Raw genomic sequence first — 23,796 nt, 5'->3', positions numbered from 1 at the left:
ATTTCGGCCATTCTCTGGTCTTTTCTCTTCCCTCTAGATCCCAGTTGTTAAAAGAAGGAAAAATGTAAACAAATGTATAACAAATAATTTTGAACATTATAATCTTTTAAGCTTAATGCTAGAAATATTAACAATATCATCATTTCCAATCCAGAGATACATGTTCCAATGCAGTTCCTATTTTCCATAAATGGTTTTGGTAAGAGGAATGTTGTAAATGTTGGTACATTTCCACTATTCCTCCTCCATGCCATGATATACTGTTATTAGCATGAGCAGTTATAAATCCATTGCCATCCCTACTCTAATTGAATTCTTTTTTTTAAAAATTTAAATTTGTTATTAATTTCAGTAAAAATTTACAGAGGCTTTGGATTTCCATTCATTCATTGTTGCACAGTGTATTCAGTTTTTGTGCTGAGCAAATTACCTGAGAAGCTGGACTCTTACGAAGAGGAGTGTGGCTTCAGGATTGGAGGGAGACTTTGCAATAATTTACATTATACAGGTGACACAACCTTGCTTGCTGAAAGTGAGGAGGACTTGAAACACTTTGTGCAGAAAATAAAGGAATGCAGTCTTTGGTATGGATTGCATCTCAGTATCAAAAAAATAAAAATTCTTACCACTGAAATGATAGGCAGCATCATGATGGATGGAGAAGAGATTGTGATTGTCAATAGCTCCCTCTTGCTTGGATCCACAATTAACATCCTTGGTACCAGCAGTCAGGTAAGAAGGATATGCATTGCACAGGGAAAATCTGTAGTTAGGGACCTTTTCAAATTGTTGAGGAGTAATTATGTCAGTTTGAGGACCAAGGTGCATCTGATTTTGTCTGTAGTCTTTCTGATTACTCACTGTGCATGTGGGAACTGGATAGTGAATAAGGATGACAGAGGAAGAATTGACACCTTTGAGCTGTGGTATTGGAGAAGAGCTGAACATCCCATAGAAGGCCAGGACAACAAACAATTCTTGGAGAGGGTGCAGCTGCCCATAGAAGGCCAGGACAACAAACAATTCTTGGAGAGGGTGCAGCTGTGGTGGGTTTTGGTGGCAAAGATGATGGAGCTTTGCCTCACATACTTTGGATCCTAGGAGGGGCTACATGATGCTGGGAAGGATGGAGTGTTGGTGAAGGAGAGGAAGACCCTCATCCAGGTCAATTGACATGCCCACTGCTACAGTTGACTCTTGTGGTGTCAAGAATTGTGAGGATGGCACAGATAGAACAGGACTTAGATCTTTTGTTCATAGGATTGTTGTGAGTTGTACTTGACTCGAAGGCACTCAACAACAACAATGAACAGGAAACATATTTTCATTTATTTAGCTCTTTTATTGTGTCTCACAGAAATGTTCCTTAGTTTTCTTTGTACAGGTCTTTTGTGCCGCAGAACTGTTCTGTGGTTTTCTTTGTTCAGGTTTTTTTGTGCCTCTATTTAGGTTCATTTCCCAGTATTTTATTTTGTGGTTGGCTGTTGTAATGATACTGGTTTGGTTTTTTTTTTTTTAATTTATTTTTTTATTTCCTTCTCTGAGTTCTCTTTGTTACGGTAGAGGAATCCCACTGATTTTTGGATATTGATTTTTCTATTCTACCACTCTACTACTTAAATTGGTGTACTAGTTCTCAACGGTTTTTCCCCCTGTTGAATCTTTGAGGTTTTTTGTGTACAGTAGTATCATGTCTTCTGCATATAGTGATAGTTTAACCATCTCTTAGACCATCTGTATGTCTTTATTCTCTTGTCCTATTGCCCTAGCAAGTACTTCCAGTAAAATATTGAATAGAAGTGACAGTGGGCATTCATGTTTGGTCCCTATTTGCAAGGAAAATGCTTTTAATCTTTCTCCATTGAGAATGATGTTGGCTCTTGGTTTTGAATATATACTTTTCACTATGTTGAGGAAATTCCCTTCTATTCCAGTTTTGCTGAGTGTCTTTACAGAAAGTGGTGTTGGATTTTGTCAAATGCTTGTTCTGCATCAGTTGCTAGGATTATATGATTCTTGTTACTTGCTTTGTTAATGTAGTGAATTTCCTTTTTTTTTTTAAATTTTATTTTGTTAATTTTAAGGAACATTTACAAAGATTTTGGATTCTGTTCATTCATTGTTGCACTTTTTTCCCTGCCCCCAGTTCGCTCTTCTCTTTGAAAAGTTCAGGAAAAATTCTTTGGTATACAATACCCCTGCGTGCACCCCCCCAATCCGAGTACACTCCACTATGCAATCTTAATTCTGGACTTTTGTGATAACCATAATACCCTGTCATATATTGCTTTTAAACTGTTCTCTCCCTCATACGTTTCAATGCAGTATACATAATTTATCCAGTTTTTCTCATCTCCCCCAGCCCCAATGCCAGTCCTATTTTACAACACTGGCACCATGCGGTATTTGTCCTTTTGTGATTGAGATACTTCACTAAGCATAATGTCTTCCAGGGTCACCCATTTTGAATAATATTGCATGAGTTCCTTGTTTTTCAGTGTAGCGTAGTATTCCATTATGTGAATATACCACAGCTTCTCTATCCATCCATTTGTTGATGGTCACTTAGGTTGTTTTCAACTCCTTGCTATTGTGAACAAAGCTGCAGTAAACATGGGTGTGCATATATCTGTTTGGGTATCAGTTACGGTTTCTTTGAGGTATATTCCCAGTAATGGAATTGCTGGGTCCAATGGTATCTCTATTTGCAGTTTTTTGAGAAAGCACCACACCACCTTCCACAGTGGTTGCACCATTTTACACTCCCACCAACAGTGAATAAGGGTTCCAGTTTCTCCACAACCTCACCAGCATTTGTTGCTTGTTGTTCTGTTAAATTTTGCTATTCTGACTGGGGTGAGATGATATCTCATAGTTGTTTTGATTTGCATCTCTCTTAGAGATAGCGATTTTTTTTTATGTTTTAGTAAAATATTTTTTCATATATTTGTGAAAATTTTATTGTTCTTGGTGTAAGTTTACAAAGCACCTTAATTTTTCTAGTGAATGAATAAATCACACACATACTACTCTGTGATAAGGGTTGCATCTCATAAATGTCAGGTATCTCTCCATTTTTCACTTCTTCTACTTTCATTCATGTACTTTTTCCTATTCTCTTCCCACCCACACTTCACCCTTGCGCCTGGCATCTACTCATTAGTGTTTTGTGGTAAATGTTGCCCATTTCATCTCATACTGTTGATTGTTCTGTGCTTTGCATTCCTCATGCGTGTTGTCTGTTATATTGCCAGTCTGTTATTTGACTGAAAGATGACCTCTGGGAGTTGTTTCAGTCCCTACTTTGAAGGATGCCTTAAGACAATAGTTCGAGGAATTTTTCTAGTGTCTATTGCATATGAAGCCTAGTTATTTCATGAATATGACTGCATTTTGTTCTGCATTTTTCACCCATTCCAACCTGGACCTTCTCTTGTGTTCCTTACCATATTGGTTGGTAGTGGTTCTGTTGTGATGTCAGCTTTGTAATTTCTTAATCGAGTTATCTGTGTTTTATTTAGTTTGCCAGTGGTTTGTCAATTTTATTAACTATTTTGAACAACCAGCTCCTGGTTTTATTGATGGTTTCAGGTTTTCTTTCCCATTTTATTATCATTGATTTCAGCTCTTGTCCTTATAATTTCTTTTCTTCTAGTGGAAACAGGAGTGGTGTGCATTTCCTAAACAACATGTCTCTGGAAACACTATGAACTTTGATAAATGTTGATAGTTCTAGAAATACTTCAGGCCTTTTGTTCATAGGGTCGCTATGAGTTGGGCTTAACTCAATGGCAATCAACAACAATGGAGGCTATAGGATTAGATTATTCTTTTTTCTATTTGATGAAGATGTTGAGTTAGATCATTGCTTTTTTGTCTTTCTTCCTGTTTCATATTTGTGCCTGTTGGTATGAACTGCCACTCTGAGGACTGCCTTAGCTGCATTCCATATTTTTGTATGTTGTAGTTTCTTTTGTTTCAAGGAACTGTATTTCCTTCATTTCTTTTATAACCCAATCATGTTTTAGCAGAGAGTTATTTAGCTTCCACATGGTTTTGTAAACTTTACCTTCCTTTGGGTAATTTCAAGTTTTATGGCACTGTGGTCTTATTATTTCAGTGTTTTTTAATTTGTTGAGGCCAGCTTTTTGTCCTGATATGTGATTTGATTCTCAAGAATGTACCATGTGAACTTGGAGAAGGAAGTGAATTGAATTTCAGTTGGGTGCAGTTCCCTGAATATAGCCACAAGGTCGAGTTGGCTGATAGCATAGTTTAGATCTTCTGCATCTTTATTAAGATTCTTTTGAATGGACCTTGTCCTTTGGTGATAGTGGTGTGTTAGTCTCCTACCAGTATTGTGGTGCTGTATATTTCTTGGTTCAGTTCTGTTAACCATTGTTTTATTTATTTTGTAGTTCTATCATTTGGTGCATAAGTGTTTACTAAGGTTATGTCTTCTTGAGCTGGTTTTCTTTTATTTAGTATGTAATGCCTCTTCTTACCTTTTATTGTGGTTTTAATTCTGAAATGTATTTTATCAGAGATTAATAATGTCATTCCTACTTTTTTTGTGGTTGCCATTTACTTGGTATATTTTTTCAAACCTTTGATTTTGAGTCTTTTTCTCCTTTTGTTTAATGTGTCTCTTGCTGGTAACATATTCATGGACTTTGTTTTTTTATCCACTCTGCTATTCTTTTTTATCTCTTAATTCATTCATTTAGTTAGTTCACATGAAGTGTGATTATTATTAGGCCAGGTTTTACCTTTGCCATTTTGCTGTGTTTCTTTTTCTTGTTTCTGGTTACTAAAGTCCGTTCACTTTCCTTTGGCATCTTTGTGCGAAGGACTTCACTTAAAATTTCTTGTAGTTTTGATCTTGTTTTCATAAATTTCTTAAGTTCCTTCTTTTCTTCAAAAGATATAATTTCTCCTTCATATTTAATGGAGAGCTTTGCTGGATATGGGATCCTTGGCTGGCAATTGTTTTCTTTAGCTTTCTTTTTATGCCATCCCATTGTCTTCTAGCTTGCATGGTTTCCTCTGAGAAACCAGAACTTAATCTCATTGCTTTCCCTTTGTAGTGACTCTTTGTTATTCCCATGCTTCTTTTAGTATTCTACCCATATCCTTTTATTTGGAGAATTTGACTGTGATGCCTTGTTTTTCTTTTCTGGGTTGAGTCTATTTGGTGTTCGCTGTGCTTATTGAATGTGGATTTCCCCTTTCTTTAAAATATCTCAGAAGTTTTCCTAGTCATTCTTCCACAATTTTCTTAGTGACTTCCATGCCACTTCTATTTTTTGAATTCCAGTGATATGTATGTTGTTTCTTTTGATGTCATCCCACATAATTCTAATGTGTTCCTCATGTCTGATCTCTGATTTTTCTTCTAATATGTTTTCAGTGAGGCTCTTGTCTTCTAGCTCACTGAATCTCTCTCTCATCTCTTCAGTTCTTTTTTTTTTTGTCCCACCAGTGTGTGTTGGACACTTCTGTGTCTTAATATTCTAGATGGCATTTTCATGCTTTTCTGTTATTTCTAGTACTTTGTTGGCTATACACACTCTTTGTTTTGTAATGATTTTTAAAAATTTTTGCGCCTCTTTTATCTATACTACCACATCTTTGTTCGGTAGCCGTTCAAGTTGCTTCTCATCAATATATTTCTTCTGGTCCATTGTCTCTGCAGTTATTTGTTCTCTTAATAGTTTTAATTGTTTCTTCCATCATATACATCTTCTGTATATGTTCATGTAACTCCACATCAACATATTTCATCTGATTCTCTCCATCTGGGTATTTCCTTGGGTCTGCTTTTTTCGAAGGGTTATTTTGTTTTTTCATGATGACTGAGGCAGATTGCTGCTTTCTTGACATTATATGAGTTTTTTCTTAGTAGATTGTTGTAACTATATAATGTCCCAGAGTATTGGCAATGCTTTGTGAAGGACCTATATATTGATACTCCCCTCTTGGGCCTTGGAGGGAAAGCAGGATTCTTGTTTCCCTCCAAAACCTCATCCAGGCCTCTTCAACTTGAGTATAAAAAATCCTATATGACATAGCTAGCCAGCTGTGTTCAAGACCAAAGTACTTGTGTTATTGGTGGTTCTGGCACAGGACAGTGGGAAGCAGTCACTCCATCTCCATTTGGTGGGACGTGGGTCCCCAGGTGGTGAGGCAGCTGTCCAGTGCTACATACAGGAGTGTGGTCAGGGCCACAATGGAGCTGTAGCCCCTGGACCTTGCAGGCAGTGCTTCTGTTGTAAGCCCAGGTGAGAGCATGCCTGAGCTGGGCCACAGCCGTGCCCAGATGCTGGGGAAGCTACATCCTGAAGATGCTCCCGGGGCCTGACCACTCCACACAGGCCAGGCATGTTGTAGCCTAGGTAAGGTCCCATGTGAGACTTGTGACCCACTTAATTTTGTTTAATTTTTATGAGATGTCATTAACCTATTTTGTCTTTTGTTGTTTGTACATTTGTTGTATTTAAGGGGCTAATTGTTACAGAAAATTAGGTCTTATTGTCTACTTCTGTTTTCTTTCAGAAACTTTAAAATTTTTGTCTTAGCATCTAGGTCCTTGACCATTTTCAATTTTTTGTATGTGTTTTGAAGCATGGATCCTGCTTCATTTTTGCTTTTGAATGTGGAAATCCAATTTTGTCATACTGTTACAGATATTGTTAATTCTCATTGAGTAGACACTCTTTGTCAAATAGCAGTCCCTTACAGATGAGTGTATTGTTCTGGTTCTAGGTTCTGTTCCCTTGGTCTTTGTGTCTGTTATTAAACCAGTGTATGATTGTTGTAACTATATAATCACGTTTCAGAATTAAAGAATATGAGAAGTCATACTTGTTCTTCAAAATTGCTTTAGCTAAGTGGTATTTATCTCTGTATAAATACTAGCTTTGTCATTTTAGTGAAAAGTGCTATTAGGAATTTTTTTCTGGAAATTATGTTGAATCTTTACATAATCTTGGGTGGAACAATTTATTTCAGATGTATAGTGTCATTGCTCTTATTTTGCATGATAATTTATTCTTCCAAGTAACATCTTAAGATTTTCCTTCTCTAGGAAACTTTGAGGCAGAAAAAAAAATAATAATTAAGGAAATTCACAGAGTCACTATACCAGAAAGAGTTATTACTGAAAAATTTCAGAAAGTGCCGTATTAACAGGAGCCAATGGTAATGAAGGAAGAAGTAGAAGCTTCATTGAAGGTCCTGGCAAAAATTAAGGCCCCAGGAATCTATGGGATACCAATTGACTTGTTTCACTTAACTAATGTAGCCTTGGATGCGCTCGCCACTCTATGCCAGGAAATTTGGAGGACAGCTGTCTGGCCAATGGATTGGAAGAGGTTCATATTTGTTCCTCTTCTCAAGAAAGGTAATGCAACTGAATGTGAAAATTACTGAACAATATCATTGATGTCATATGTAAGCAAAATGCTGTTTAAGATCATTCAAAAAGAGGTGGAATAGTACAGAGATAGGGAACTGCCAAAAGTTCAAGCAGCGTTTAGAAGAGGTTGTGGCACTAGGAATATCATTGCTGATGTCAGATGAATCCTGCCGAAAGTAAGAAATACCAGGTGAATGTCTATTTGCGCTTTGTTGACTATGCAGAGGCTTTTGACTATGTGGATCATGACATATTGTGGCTGACATTGAGAAGAATGGGAATCCCAGAGCACTTGATTGTGTTCATGTGGAACCTGTACCTGGATCAGGAGGCTGTTGTGCGAATGGAGCAGGGAAGCACTGCATGGTCTGGAATTCGGAATACATCAGGATTGTAGTCTCTCTCCATGCCTGTTCAATATATATGCTGAGCAAATTATCCAAGAAGCTGGACTTTATGGCATCAAGATTGGAGGGAGACTCATTGATAAACCTGCGTTATGCAGATGTCACAACTTGCTTACTGCAAGTGAGGAGGACTTAAAGCACTTGTTGCAGAAGATAAGGGAATGCAGTCTTCAGTATGGATTGCATCTCCATTTCAAGAAAACAAAGTTTCTTACCACTAGACCAATCGGCAGATCATAAACAGTGATCTGCTACCGTAAGAGCAACAGTTAACTAAGCAAAACTTCTTAACATTTAATAACTGGTATCTTGAGTCTGAGCAACTACCATTGCACACTGTATCATGTAATTTAACTGCACCCACCAACAAAGATTACTATTAAGGTTCAGAATCAGCTTTCATTTACCTTCCCACCTCTGCGTTATTCAGAAAAGGAACTTCGTGTAGATATTAGATGATGACTTAAGTATCTCTAAAAATTTCTGTTAGAGGAAGCAGAGGAGAGATTAGAATTCAGTCTTCTAGCTTCTTGGTTAATTTACCCAGCATACAGATTGAATAGGTATGGAGAAAGAATACAACCCTGATGCATTCCCTTTTCAGTTTTAAACCATGCAGTGTTCCCCTGCTCCATTTGCAGAACGGCCTCCTGATCAGGTATAGGTTACACATGAGCACAATCAAGTCCTCTGAGATTCCCATTCTTCTCAATGTTAGCCACAACTTGTTACAAACAATCCACACAAATTCCTTTCATAGTCAATAAAGCACAAGTAGACATTTTTCCGGTATTCCTTACTTTTAGCCAGGACTCATCTGACATCAGGAATGATAGCCCTGGTGCCACAACCTTTTCTAAATCCTGCTTGAACTTCTAAAAGTTCCATATCTATGTACTGTTCTAGTCATTTTTTAATAATCTTCAGCAGAATTTTGTCTGCATGTGATATTGTTCGATAGTGTCTACATTCATTTGGATCACATTTCTTGGAAATGGGAACAAATATGAACCTCTTCCAATCTGTTGTCTAGAAACTGCCCTCCAAATTTCTTGGCATAGACTGGTGAGTGCATCCGAGGCTGCATCTGTTAACTGAAACAGGTCAATTGGTATCCCATCGATTCTTGGGGCCTCATTTTTTATCAGTTGCCTTCAATGCAGTTTCTACTTCTTCATTTTCATTGGCTCCTGTTGATGTGGTACTCGCTGAAAATTGTCAATGTCAATATTTTCTGGTACATTGATTCTGTGTATTCTTTCCATGTTCTTTTGATATGTTCTGGATCATTCCATATATTGCCCATAGCATCTTTCAGTATTGCAACAAGAGGCTTAAATTTGTTTTTTAGTTCTTTCAGCTTCAGAAATGCAGAGTGAGTTCTTCCCTTTTTATTCTCCAATTCCAGCTCTTTACACATTTCATTATAATACTTTGCTTTGTCCTCCTGAGCTGCCCTTTGGAATTTGTATGCTGAGCAAATTATCTGACAAGCTAGACTCTTTGGAGAGGAGTGTGGCATCAAGACTGAAGGGAGACTTATCAATAACCTGCATTGCGTAAATCACACAACCTTGCTTGCTGAAAAGTGCAGAAGACTTGAAGCACTTATTGTAAAGGGTCAAAGAATGCAGTCTTCAGTATGGATTTCATTTCAGTGTCAAGAAATCAAAAGGAGGAGAAGTGTGGATTTCATTTCAGTGTCAAGAAATCAAAAGGAGGAGAAATGTGGCATCAGGATTGGTGGAAGATTTATTAACAATCTGCGTTATGCAGATGACACAACCCTGCTTGCTGAAACTGAGGAGGACCTCATGCACTTGCTGCAGAGGGTCAAGGACTGCAGCCTTCAATATGGACTGAGGCTCAATGTCAAGAAGACAAAGATTCTCACCACTGGACCAATTGGCAGCATCAGGATGGATGGCAAAGAGATTGAGATTGTTCACAGCTTCAGTTTGCTCGGCTCCACGGTCAGCACTCTTGGCATCAGCAGCCAGGAAATAAAAAAAACATATTGTGATGGAAAAGTCTGCTGTTAGGGACCTCTGTAAAGTACTCAAGAGTAACGGTGTGTCTCTGGAGACTAAGGTGTGTCTGAAACAGGCCATGGTCTTTGCAATCACTTGTTATACATCAGAGAGTTGGATAATGACTAGGGATGAGAGAAGGAGAATTGATGCCTTTGAGCTGTGGTGCTGGAGAAGAGTATTGCATGTACCCTGGACTGCCAAGAAAACCAACAGATTCATCCTGGAGAGGGTTAAACCAGGCTACTCCTTGGAGGCAAGGATTCTGGGGCTTCATCTGACATACTTTGGACATGTTATAAGGAGGGACAGGTCCTTGGAGAGGGACATCATGCTTGGGAGGGTGGAGGGACAGCGCAGGAGGGGAAGACCCTCTAGGAGGTGGATTGATTCGGTGACTGGGGTAATCGGGATGGGTGTGTCAGAGGCAGTGCGATTGGCACAGGATAGAGCAGAGTTTACGACTATGAGTCTCAAACTACTCGACGGCACATAACAACAACAGATCATTCAAGATTTTGCTTATATCCTCCTTTAGTTTTGCAACTTAGTAAGGCTTGAATGTGTTCTTTATTTCTCTTAGTTTGAGGGATGCTGAACGAATTCTTCCCTTTTTATTTTCTAGCTCCAGCTCTTTGTACTTTTTTTTAATACTACTTTGTCTTTTCTAGCTACCCTTTGAAATATCCTCTTTTACTTTGGCATCTCTTCTTTTCTGTTGTTTTGCCTTCTCAAGACTGGTGTAATTTTTAGAGTCTTTTCTGACATCCAATTTGGTCTTTGCTTTCTCCCTTGTCTTTTTAATGACCTTTTTCTTTCTTCCTGGATGACATCTTTGATACTAATACTATATCTCATTTGGTCTTTGATCATAAGTGTTACTGCATGAAATCTATTAATGAGATAGTTGGTAAATTCAGGTGGAATAAACTCAAGATTGTATTTTGGTTCTTGTGGACTTACTTTGATATTCTTCAGCTTCAGTTTGACTTTTACCTGAATAATGGATGATCTCTTCCACAGTCAACACCTGTCTTTGTTTTGATTGCTGACATTGAGCTTCTCCAATATTTTTTTCCATGAATGTAGTCAGAGTCCTTTGTATTCCATCAGGTGAGGTCCATGGTATTGTCACTGTTTGTGTTTTTTTTTTTAAAAAAGGTATTTTCAGTGACTTTATATCACTGATTCAAAAAATTTGGTCATTTGATCCCCAGCCTTATTTCTGTCCTAAGTACATAATTTTTCACTTCCAGTCTTTTGTTTTCAACTTTTGTGTTTAAGTTAACCATTTATTATTGAATTTTTATTATATGTTGAATAGATTTCCAACTGCAAAAATTGGTCAAAATCCTCTAATTATTCCTCTTTGTGTTTAGTTATTGGTGCATGATTTGAATAATAGTTGTATTAACAGCCCATCTTTTATATGCATAGATCATATCCTGTCACTTACAACCTAGCACTTCAGCATGGATCTTGAAATGGTTTTTTTACTATGAACGCAACCTCATTCTTTGTATCTTTTTCGTTTCTAGCATGTTGTTGCTTTTATTATGTGCTATAGAGTAGACTCCAACTCATAAAGCCTATGTACAACAACTCTGAACCCTGCTCTATCTTGAGCCAATTTCATTGTCTCTGACACACCTACCCCCATTACCATAGTCCCTGAGTTAATCTGTCTCATCTACAGTCTTCTTCTCTTGCACTGACCTCCACCCTTTCAAGCATGATGTCCCTCTCCAAGAACTGGTCCCTCCTGCCAGCATGGCAATAGTATGTGAGCTGGAGCTTCAAAATCCATGCTTCCAAGGAGCACCCTGATGTCACCCTCTCCAGGACAGACCTGTTTGTTTTCTAGCAGTCAATAATATAGTCAGTACTTTTCTTTAGCACCACAGCTCAAAGGCATCAAACCTTCTTCCGTCATGGTTAGTAATTTTCCAGCTTTCTCTTGCGTAGCAAATAATTGCAAGACCACTCCAGACTGACATCCCTTGCCCTTTAGTACTCTCAAGAGGTCCCTGACAACAGATTTTCCCAACGCAATTCCTCTTGATATCCTAGCTGCTTGTACCAAGAGTGTTGATGGTGAGCCAAGTAAACCGAAGCTGTTAACAGTCTCTTCACCTTCCATCATGATACTGCTAATTTGCCCAGTAGTGAGAATCTTTGTTTTCTTGATGTTGAGCTTCCATCCACATTTAAGGCTGCAGTTCTTGACCTTCTGCAGCAAATTCCTTGCTCCTCCATAATTTTTGCAAGCAAGGTGGTGTCATCTGCATAACACAGGTTGTTGATGAATCTTCCTTCAGTGTTGACGCCACATTCCTCCTCATAGAGCCCAGCTTCTTGGATGATATGTTTTTCATATAGATTGAAAAGGTATGGAGATAGGATGCATCTCTAGTGTACACTTTTCCTGATTTAAATTACGCAGTGTTTCCTTACTTTGTTCTGACACCTGTTTTCTGGACCAAGTATAGGTTTTACATATGCACAATCAAGTGTTCTGAGAGTCTCATTATTCTCAGAATTACTATTTGAAGCATAGTAGGTCTTAATAATTGTTTCAAAGTGGCCAGTACCACTCCACTCTGCTTGTTGATGCCTAGAATGTCACTCTCTATGCATTCCATTTTATTTTTTTACTACTTGCAATTTTCCTAAATTCGTATTAGTACTTTCCGCATTCCAGTTGTTAATGAGTGTTGCAGCTGTTCCTCATTTTTAGCTGTGTTCCAATCTGCGTACTTTACCTCTGGTGTTCCATCTAGCAGTTTTCCTTGATTATTAATAGGGTTTTCAAAGATTTTCTGTTGTTTCAAAGTTGGATGGCCAGTCCTGCTTCTTAGTGTATCTTAATCTTCAAGCACTCCTGAAACCTGTCTACCATGAGTGGCCTTACTAGTATTTAAAATATCAGTGACATAGCTTCTAGCATCACAGCAAGCTGCAGGTCACTAGGGTACCAGCTGACAGACAAGTGCTGTACTCATAAAAGCAGAAGACAAACAAGCACACATATACATATCTAAGCTATAAAAAAAGTAGCAACATGCAGACCAGTCCCCCAATACGAATACCTGACAAATAATACCTAAAGAGCTCTGAGGGTGGCTTAGTGGCAAGAATTCCAAAGGAACGTGGCTTGAGGCCACCAGCTGCTCTATAGGAGAAGGATGGGCAATCTCCTCTTGTACGATTAACTGCCTCTGAAAACCTGGTAGAGGGTCAGCTGTGGTCGGTTCCAACTCTGTGGTACACAACAACAACAATCCTAAAGACAAGAAAACATACAGATAAAGTAGCACAAGCAACAATTGACTTTTCAGTGATGGCTCAAACCCAGACCCAGGTGATAGATCTGGTTGGGTTTTTACTTTCTCCACTGGCTTTAGAATTCTATTTTCTTTTTAACATAAATGAACCCATTTATTACAGGCTAGAGATGTTTCAAATGGGGGGAGCTTCTCCTGGTCTTTCAGTTTCTTCAATCTTCTGATGGCAGAAGGACTGTGGAGGTGGTGGTGTAGGTCCAGGCATCACCAGCTGCTGTCTTCATCATGCAGGAACCATGATGCAAGATAACCACAGCTCATCTCTTCCTTTTGGTTTTGCTGTAGAAGGATTAAGTGTATTTGGGATGATGGTTGATTTCAGTTTTCTTCACCATCTTCCTGAGTGAGGCACCATAACAGGTCCTGTATTTATTGACAGTTCCCAATTTTCTGGGTGTATGTATCTATTTTGTCACGAACGAGCACCAAACCCAGAGAACAGGATTTTCTTTTCTAGAGTCTGTAAGGAAACTGCATGTTTTTCAGATTTCCCTGTTTTGTTGTTACTGTTTTTGCCTTTGTCTTTTTTTTTTTTTAAGTTTAGCTTTTAATGTTGCATTGTTTTAATGGGATAGTAGGATATTAAAAGTAGGTTAATGTGTTTAATTGGTTATGTTGCCTCAGGTTTAACTACCCCAAACTCTTTTTTTTTACATTCTTTCTTCTCCCATCAGTGCCTTTTTACCCTTAACTTTGCATATTCCATTTATACAAGAGCAGACTGCCCCCCACCCCCACTCCCTGGAATAAAATTGTAGTGGTTTAACATAGAAGGAATTTCTACCTGAATCAGCCACTAGAACAAAGGTCATAAATAATGGGGATCTTCTCAACCTCTAATAAACCAGTTTTCTTTCCAGGCAATCTCATATTGTAGTTTTAACTATATTAAATGAACTGAGAGAATGAGGATGAAATAAAAGAGTTGTTTATTCTGATTATTCAAATAAAATCACTCTGTGATTTGAACCAATTCTCATCACATTTAATGTCCTGAATATGTTAGTTTATATACTGTGTTAACAGTTTTAGTTTGTTTGGCTCCACAATCAACACTTGGAATCAGCAGCCAAGAGATCAAGAGATGAATTGCATTGGGAAAATCAGCTGTTGGGGACCTCTTCAGAGTACTTACTGAAGAGCAGCGATGTCAGGGAGACTAAGGTGCGCCTGATCCTGGCCGTAGTCTTTGCAATTGCATGCTATGTATCAGAGAGCTGGAGAGTCACTAGGGATGATAGAAAGGAAATTGATGCCTTTGAGCTGTGGTGCTGGAGGAGAGTGTTGAATATACCACGGACTGCTAGGAGAACTGCTAGAGAGAATAAAACTGGGCTGCTCATTGGAGGCAAGGATTCTGAAGCTTCGGCTGACATACTTTGGGCATGGAGGGGCCAGTCCTTGGAGAGGGACATCATGTTTGGGAGGCTGGAAGGACAGCGCAAGAGAGGAAGACCCTTGATGAGATGGATCGATTCAGTGATGGGAGTAATGGGAATAGGTGTGTCAGAGATGATGAGGTTGGCATAGGATAGAGCAGAGTTTAGGGCTCTTGTACATGGGGTTGCTATGAGTTGCTAGTGACTTGATGGCACATAACAACAACAAGAACAACATAATAAATGTAGGGTATAATGAAAACCCTATATAAGTTTTTACTTTTAGTAACTATTTTAAATTGTAGAAAGATCTAGTTTTTTTAAAATTCACTGTGATTTGAGAACGTTTACTGAAAAAAATTTATTCTCTGATCAGCACACATTTTGTTTTGTGATGCTGATTACAGTTCCCACAATGTAACATTCTTCATACCCTCCTGTGTGTTCTATCCCCATTTGCCCTTTGCTCTCTGTTGCCACATATCAGAAGAGCTTTATCCTTTGGTATATGCTGCACTTTTGATCTTAACATAGTTGGTGTTTCTGAAGAATGAGTGCAGTGAGTACATCTCTGGTGTTACTAATCACTTTATAACCATATATTCTTGGGCTGTAATTTGAAAAGGGAATATTTGATCTCTAGATGTGAAAGGCAGCAGCCCTTGACCTTCTGTGGTAAGCACTTCAGGTCCTCCTCAGTTTCAGCAAGCAGGGTTGTGTTGTCAGCATAGCGCAGATTGTTGCTGAATCTTCCATCAGTCTTGATGCCACACTTCTCATACAGCCCAGCCTCCCATATAATCTGTTCTGCATATAGGTTGAAAAGGAATGGAAATAGGACAAATCCGTGGCGTACACCCTTCCCAATTTTGAGCCCTGAAGTGTTTCCTTGCTCTGTTGTAACGACTGCATCCTGGTCCAATATAGGTTTCACAGTCGCACAATCAAGTGTTCTGGGATTCCCATTCTTCTCAGAGTTAGCCAGTTTGTTGTGATCCACACAGTCAAACGCTATTGCATAATCAGTGAAACACAGACATTCCTCTGGTACTCTATGCTTTCAGCCAAGATCCATCTGACATTAGCTACAGTATTCCCAGAACCACGACTTCTTCTAAAACCAGCCTGCATGTCTGGTAGTTCTCTGTTGATGTGCTGTTCCAGTTGTTTTTGGATAATCTTCAGCAGAACTTGCTTGCATGTGTTATCAATGATATTGTTCAATAATTTCCACACTTTGTTGGGTTACCTTTTTTGGAATGGGAGCAAACATAGATCTCTTCCAGTAAGTTGGCCAAGTGGTTGTCCTCCAGATTTCTTGACAACAACTTGGTGAGCACTTCTAGGGCAGCATCTGTTGGTTTAAATATGTCAGTTGGTATACCATCAATTCCTGGGGCCTTATTTTTTGCCATTTCCATCAAAGGAGCTTGAACTTCTTCATTCATCACCATAGGCTCTTGCACATATACACTTGTCAATGATTGCAGCCTTCAATATGGATTGAGGCTCAATATCAAGAAGACTAAGATTCTTAACCACTGGGCCACTTGGCAGCATCAGAGTGGATGATGAAGATATCGAGATTCTTCACAGCTTTAGTTTGATTGGCTCCACATTCAACACTCTTGACACCAGCAGCCAGGAAATTAAAAGACGTATTGTGATGGGAAAGTCTGCTGTTAGGGACCTCTCTAAAGTACTAAAGAGCAGTGATGCCAGTCTGGAGACTAAGGTGTGCCTCACACATACCATGGTCTTTGTGATCACTTGCTATGCATCGGAGAGTTGGACAGTGACTAGCGAGGATAGAAGGAGAATTGATGCCTTTGAGCTGTGGTGCTGTAGAAGAGTATTGCAAATATCTTAGACTGAAAAGAAAACAAACAGGTTCATCCCGGAGAGGGTTAAACCAGGCTGCTCCTTTGAAGCAAAGATTCTGAAGTTTTGTCTGACATACTTTGGACATGTTGCAAGGAGGAACCAGTCCTTGGAGAAGGGCATCGTGCTTGGTAGGGTGGAGGGACAGTGCAAGAGGAGAGGACCCTCTATGAGGTGGATTGATTCAGGGACTGGTGTAATTGGAGTGGGTTTGTCGGAGAGAGTGAGATTGGCACAGGACAGAGCAGAGTGTAGGACTGTTGTACATAGGGTCGCTCTGAGTTGCAGGTGAATCAACAGCACATAGCATCAGTCTTAGGTCCTTTACAGATCTGTTATATCAGCAGGCATGGATTTTTAAATGATTTTTATTTTTTTTTGTAGTTTTTCTCTCTTTCAGGGAACATCTGTTGTGATTCCTTTCAGAGCAGATGTCAGTGTTAGCTGGGAACCATATAGTTCTGGTCTTAGGGTAATAGAATACTGTTCTTTTTAAATATGAAGCTGTTTGACATCTAGGGTTATCATAAGTATATGATAGATTATTATAGCAGTTTTAAAATTATTTGGCCTCAGTTCCCTGTTATAATCTTAAAATATTATATTCTTCTACTCTTAATGTTTGTGATGTACATGAACACACATGCATATGTACACATACATCTATGTGTGTATACTTGTACCATATAGATATTTACTGCCTTAATAACACTGATAAACTAAGATGCATGTTAATGAATTTTAAAACTTATAAGAAACCCATTTAATGGTAATGTAAGTAACATTTTTAATGAAAAATTGCTTTATTTTCCAAAGCAAATGAGTAGAAATGTATTACAGTTTTGCTAATCTGACATGATAGGGACATCTGACTTCTCACATCTTGTTGTCAAATGTTTTGGTTGAAGTGTATGAAGTAAATATGGCCTCACCAACTATGTAAATGGGGAATAGTCGAAAATTTTAATAACATTTTTGTTTCCCTTTTTTAGATTATTCATTTTTTTCCATTATTGAACATTTCCCTGCAACCCTCCCCAGAGTGCACCTCTTTTTCCAAATAGTTCTCCTATATATAATGCATAATCATATATTCCTTTCGGACAGTTCTTCCCTTTATCTGTCCTAAGCAATATTCATTATCTATCCACTCTTTTCACATTATCTCCTCACCCCCCCACCCCAGTATCTATCCTGTTTTATAACAGCAGTGTTAATTCAGTGTTTATCCTTTGTGACTAAAATATTTAACTGAGCATAATGTCCTCAAGGTTTCCCTATGTAGTATAATGTCTTACGAGTTCATTGTTTTTCGCTGCTGCTTAATATTCCATTGTGTGAATATAACATAGTTTTTTAATCCATTTTTTGATGAGCACTTGGGTTGCTTCGGAAGGTAGTTTCCTAAAGCTTGGTTGCAGTCTGGAATCTGAAACTGTATTCATGAACTGTTGTGTTCAGTTACATTGGTAACCCAAGTTTTTCTGGAATTTGAATGACTTATCCACATCTTATTTTGTAGCATTATGGACCATTTGGAAAATAATTGGTCCGGGGATTTATGTGGAACTCCCCAAATAGTGACACATTTCATTTAAACTATTAAAAAATAATATGACCACTAATACTGCCAGAAAAAGAGGACTGTCAGCTTAACAGTAATAGATACATTTTTGCATATTTTTGTTTTTTCCCCAAAGGTCAGTTTTTCAGTTGGAAACATTGTCAGTTGTTTTTCTTGAGGTAACAAATTCAGTTAATTCATTTTAGAGAATTAAAATTGTCAAGTCTTGAATAACCATACTTGTTTTCTTATGAGTTAAAATTGTGTTCTTTGATAATTGTGCATCTCTTAAGTACAGCCATCTTTTTCTCATATGTAGCTAAAAGTGTTTGTGTGCTTGTCATTTTGTGAACGTATTACAATGATTTTGTAAATTACCACCAGATTTCGGGGGGGACAACTGGAGAGCATTATGCTAGGTGAACTAAGTCAGTCCCATAAGGACAAATACTGTTTAAGACCATTATTGTAGAACCTATATAGGATACAAGGAGGAAGGGACGGGGGAGCAGAGGGTTGAAGATGAATTTGGAAGGGTTAATCATAGGGTCACACAATATGATGGGTGGAGGGAGGAGTGAGTAAAGGAAAGGGAAATGATCTGGTGTGACAAACAATACATACAAACTATTCTCAGGACATTTTATAATCTGCTAGGTTATGAATTTATGTTGCTGTTATACTCTAGTATTTTGATATGTGTAGTTCATAGGACATAGTGATCTAGTGGAAAGAAGGTGCACTGCAATCCTAAAGGCATGTGATTCCAATCCACCAGCTGTTCCACCAGAGAAAGATGGCCAGTCTCTTCACACAGAGATAATTAATCCTTTGAATGACTAAGATATTTAACTGAGCATAATGTCCTCAAGGCTTCCCTATGTTGTATAATGTGTGATTAACTAGCTCTGAAAATCTTCCAGAGAGTCAGCTATGGGATGGTGCCAACTGTATGGTACACAGCAACAACAGTTCACAGGAAGCTGTGCTGCTAACCCAAAGTTGGTACCTTTCTGGCAGTTTGAATCCACCAGTCACTCTACACGGGAAAAATGGACAGTCTTTTTCCTTGTGATTTACAACCTCCAGAGCTCCAAATGAATTTGAGGTGCTTTTTTTTAATTTTTAAAATCTGCATCATTTGGTGAAGTTCTGAAAATTGCTTCTTTGTTTTCCGCAGAAAGTAACCATCATTGTTGAAGATACTTAACATGTCTTAGCAACCCTACACTGTTCATTCAGATCACCTGAAGTGCTTTCACATCTTTACATGGGATTTATCTCTGGATTTAATTGACTTGGATGCTATTGCTTAGAAACATAGATATATAAAAACTCCCCTCTTGATTTTAGTGTGCAGCTAAGGCCAAAAACCACTCCTGTATGGAGAATGAACACTAGTATTGTGGTAGATGTTTACTTAAGGACTTTCTGTATTATGTAAAATAGAATTTTTAAAATCATTCTGGTCCTAGAACAAAGAAAGAGGTTACGTATAATATACCATGTGATTAAGATAAAAAGCAACTTGAGGAGTAACATTTAGTTTTATGGAAACGTATACTTTTTATAGTGATTTTAGCATGAGGTTGCTAATTCTGGTTGAAATACTATGACCCATATTGAGTTACTTGCTATTTCTCAGAAACAGTTTCAATTTTTTCCTAAACCACTTAATATATACCATTCTTAGTATTTACTCACTTTAGAAAAGACATTACTCATAAAGTAGGAAAAATAAAAATGTTTATTAGAAAATTAATTCTAAATTAATGCAGGTACATTTTTTAGATGCTGCTGTTATGTTTTTAATTTTTCCTTAGAATTAAAAATGGAATATATATATATATGGCATAATCCAAAGGGTTTTTTTCTTTGTTTCTTTTAGAATTAAAGTTGGGAGAACTGCTTCATGATAAGCTGTAAGTATTTCTATGCCCTTTGAAGTAGTTGATTCAATACATTACTTTTGAAGGATCAGCATAGAGCTTGTTCTTAAGAGGTAGTGTCTAAAGGTGTTCCATATCTCCAAGTTTTCCACACTTCTGTACTACTCCATCATTCTCTAATAGCTTCTCTTCTTACTCCTGCTTCCCCATACCTCACCTCCTTGAGTTTTGTAATCTGTCACACCGTCTCACAGAATTCATGAACCATCAAGGAAAGAACTCAATCAAGAACTCATCAAGGAGCTAACAGGCCCTGAATCCATGGGTCAAGTGTCAGACTGGAGGCTTCTGATTCATGTGTTTGCAGGACTGGTGAATCTAAAGTGGCAGGTTAGATTACAGGCAGGCTGCTGGTTCATAAAGACTTCAGAAACTTTTAATCATTTCAGACAGTATGCTGCTAGCTTGGCATCTAAGAACTGGAGATTAGATGTTAAAAGAACCAGATTCCTGATCAAGAGCAAGAGAGATAACTTTGCCAGAACATTTGTATATATTAGATGAGCAAGATGTGAGTTGAATAAAGGTAGTAAGATTGTTTACTTGAGTCACACTTTCTAGGATGGCGGTTACTCAAGACACATATCTCTATAATCTGCCTCCTTAACATAATTGGCAACGTACTCACAAATAGGACCATAAGCATAAGATAAGCCCACTGTTACCAAATCCGTTCTGACTCATGACAGCCTTCCATTGGGCTTCCAAGGCTATACATCTTAATAAGGGAGCTGCCTCATTGTTCTCCCACAGAGCAGCTGATGGTTGCAACCTGCCAACCTGCCATCTTTTCAGCAGGCAGCCCAAAACGTAAAAGTACGATGCCAATAACCTTAGGCATTAAGGTTATAAAGTAGGATTTGCAGTATACAAAAATGGAAGGTGGCAAGCTCTGGTGGCCTAGTGGCAAGAAGCTACACTGCAATCCCAGAGGTACATGGTTTGAATCTACTAGATGCTCTGCTGGAGAAGGAGGGACACTCTCCTCCTGTACCAGTCAGGTCTCATTTGACAGTACACATCAAAAAATAGTAAAATTATTAAAAATAAAGGATGGTAATTACATGATTAAGTTACCTGCCAAATCATGAAAATCATGGCCAAATAAGTTGATACATTCACATAGTACATGCACCTTATTAGCTGAAAGTTGTATAGTCCTTTATGAATCATAGGCCCTTATAAAGATATTACCCATGAAGAAAGCAAAATGTAATTACAAAGAACTGACTTACACTGAAAAAAAGTACCATATGAGAAGAAGGAAGTGGAAGCTGCATTGACGGCACTGAAAAAAATTAGGCCCCAGGAATCAATGGCATACCGGTTGACTTTTTTCCAGTTAACGGATACAGCCCTAGATGAACTCATCAGTTTATGCCAGGAAATTTAGAGGACAGCTCTCTGGCCAACAGATTGGAAGAGGTCCATATTTGTTCCCTTTCCCAACAAAGGCAGTCAAACAGAATGTGAAAACTATTGAACACTGTCCTTAATGTCACATGCAAGCAAAATACTGCTGAGGATCAGTCAACAATGACTAGAACAGTACATAGGAAACTACCAGAAGTTCAAATAGGATTTAAAAGAGGTGGTGCCACCAGGACATCAGTGCTGATGTCAGATGAATCCTGGCTAAAAGTAAAGAATACCAGAAGAATGTCTCTTTATGCTTTATTCACTCTACAGAGGCATTTGACTGTGTGGATCATAACAAGTTATGGCTAACATTGAGAAGAATGGCAATTCCAGAGCACTTAATTGTGCTCATATGAAACCTATATCTAGACCAGGAGGCTATTGTGTGAACAGAGCAAGGGAACACTTTTTGTTGTTGTCATGTACCATCAAGTTGCCTGTCACTCATAGTGACCCTGTGTACAATAGCCCTAAACCCTGCTCTATCTGGTGCCAGTCTTATTGTCTCTGACACTCCTACCCCTATAACCCCAGTCACTGAATCAATCCATCTCACAGAATGTCTTCCTCTCCTGTACTGTCCCTCCAGCCTCCCAAGCATGAAGTCCCTCTCCAAGGACTGGTCCCTCCTTGCAACATGTCCAAAGTATGTCAGGTCAAGCTTCAGAATCCTTGACTCCAGGGAGCAGCCTGACTTCACCCTCTCCAGGAGAAACGTGTTTTTAGCAATCCATGGTATACTCTTCTCCAACACCACAGCTCAAGGGCATCAATTCTCCTTCTGTCATCCCTAGTCATTCATGTCCAGCTCCCTGATGGATAGCAAGTGATTGCAAAGACCATGGCCTGTATCAGGCACACCTGAGACTGACAGCTTTCTCTTCAGTACTTTAGAGTGGTCTCTAACCACAGACTTTCCCATCACAATACATCTTTTAATTTCCTGCCTGCTAGTGCCAAGAATGTTGATTGTGGAGCCAATCAAACTAAAGCTGTGAACAGTCTCAGTCTCTTCACCATCCATCATGATGCTGCCATTCAACCCAATGGGGAGAATGTTTGTCTTCTTGATATTGAGCCTCAATCCATACTGAAGGCTACAGTCCCTGACCTTCTGCAGCAAGCACTTTAGGTCCTCCTCAGTATCAGCAAGCAGGGTTGTGACATCTGCGTAATGCAGATTGTTGATGAGTCTTCCTCCAATCCTGATGCCTTATTTCTTCTCCTAGAGCACAACCTCCCAAATAATCTGTTCTGCATATAGATTGAAAAGGTATGGAGATAGGACAAATCCCTGGTGTACACCCTTCCCAATTTTGAACCCTGCAGAGTTTCCTTGCTCTATTCTGCTGACTGCCTCCTGGTTCAAGTATTGGTTTCACAATCGCACCATCAAGTAGTCTGGGATTCCCATTTTTCTCAAAGTCAGCCACAGTTGGTTGCGATGCACACAGTCAAATGCCTTTGCATAATCAATGAAACACAGACATTCCTCTGGTACTCTCTTCTTTGAGCCAAGATCCAGCTAACATTAGCTACAATATCCCTAGTACCACGACTCCTTCTAAAACCAGCATGCACTTCTGGTAGTTCTCTGTTGATGTGCTGTTCCAGTTGTTTTTGGATAATCTTCAGCAGAACCTTGCTTGCGTGTGATATTAATGATATTGTTCGATAATTTCTACACTTTGTCAGATTACCTTTCGTTGGAATGGGAACATTCCAAAGTAACATTCTAGTCAGTTGGCCAAGTGGTTGTCCTCCAGATTGCTTGGCATAATTTGATGAGTACATCTAGAACAGCATCTGTTAGTTGAAATATGTCAGTTGGTATACCATCAATTCCTGGGGCCTTGTTTTTTGCCAATTCTTTCAAAGCAGTTTTGACTTCTTCCTTAATCACCACAGGTATGGAGAGAGAGTTTAACCATGCTGCACTCTTTTTAATTTTAAACCATGTAGTGTGCCCTTGCTCATATATTGAATTTCATGAAACAACATATGAGCGAGGGAACACTACATGGCTTCAGATTAAGAAGATAGTGCAGCAGGGTTGTATTCTTTCTTCATACCTATTTAACCTGTATGCTGATCAGATTCTTTGAGAAGCTGGACTCTATGAAGAAGAATGTGGCATCAGGACTGGGGGGAGACTCATCAATAACCTGTGTTATGAAGGTGACACAACTTTGTTTGCTTAAAGATGACACAACCTATGAGGAGGACTTAAAACACTTGTAGAAGATTACAGAATATTGCTTTCAATATGGTTTGTATCTCCATGTCAAAAAAACAGATTCTCTCCATGTCAAAAAAACAGATTCTTACCACTGGACTGATAGGTAACATGATAGAGATTGACAATATCAACAACTTAATCTTACTTGGATCTACAGTTAACACCCT

The 23,796-nt window shown here is 38.6% G+C and overlaps 1 protein-coding gene across 1 annotated transcript in view; it reads left to right on the top strand.

The window, feature by feature from the left end:
* LOC102857926 (N-alpha-acetyltransferase 35, NatC auxiliary subunit-like) overlaps window positions 1-23,796 on the top strand; it is a 210,682-nt gene that overhangs the window by 22,466 nt on the left and 164,420 nt on the right. Inside the window, exon 2 of the mRNA XM_006900868.1 lies at window positions 19,911-19,944. Within this exon, the coding sequence (XP_006900930.1) occupies window positions 19,911-19,944 (34 nt within the window). The remainder of the gene's footprint in view (window positions 1-19,910; window positions 19,945-23,796) is intronic.

The sequence above is a fragment of the Elephantulus edwardii genome, unplaced genomic scaffold (assembly GCF_000299155.1).
Source record: "Elephantulus edwardii isolate Elephantulus edwardi_28Jun2011 unplaced genomic scaffold, EleEdw1.0 scaffold00298, whole genome shotgun sequence".
Classification (NCBI taxonomy): Eukaryota; Metazoa; Chordata; class Mammalia; order Macroscelidea; family Macroscelididae; genus Elephantulus; species Elephantulus edwardii.
This window is presented reverse-complemented; position numbering and strand designations above follow the sequence as displayed.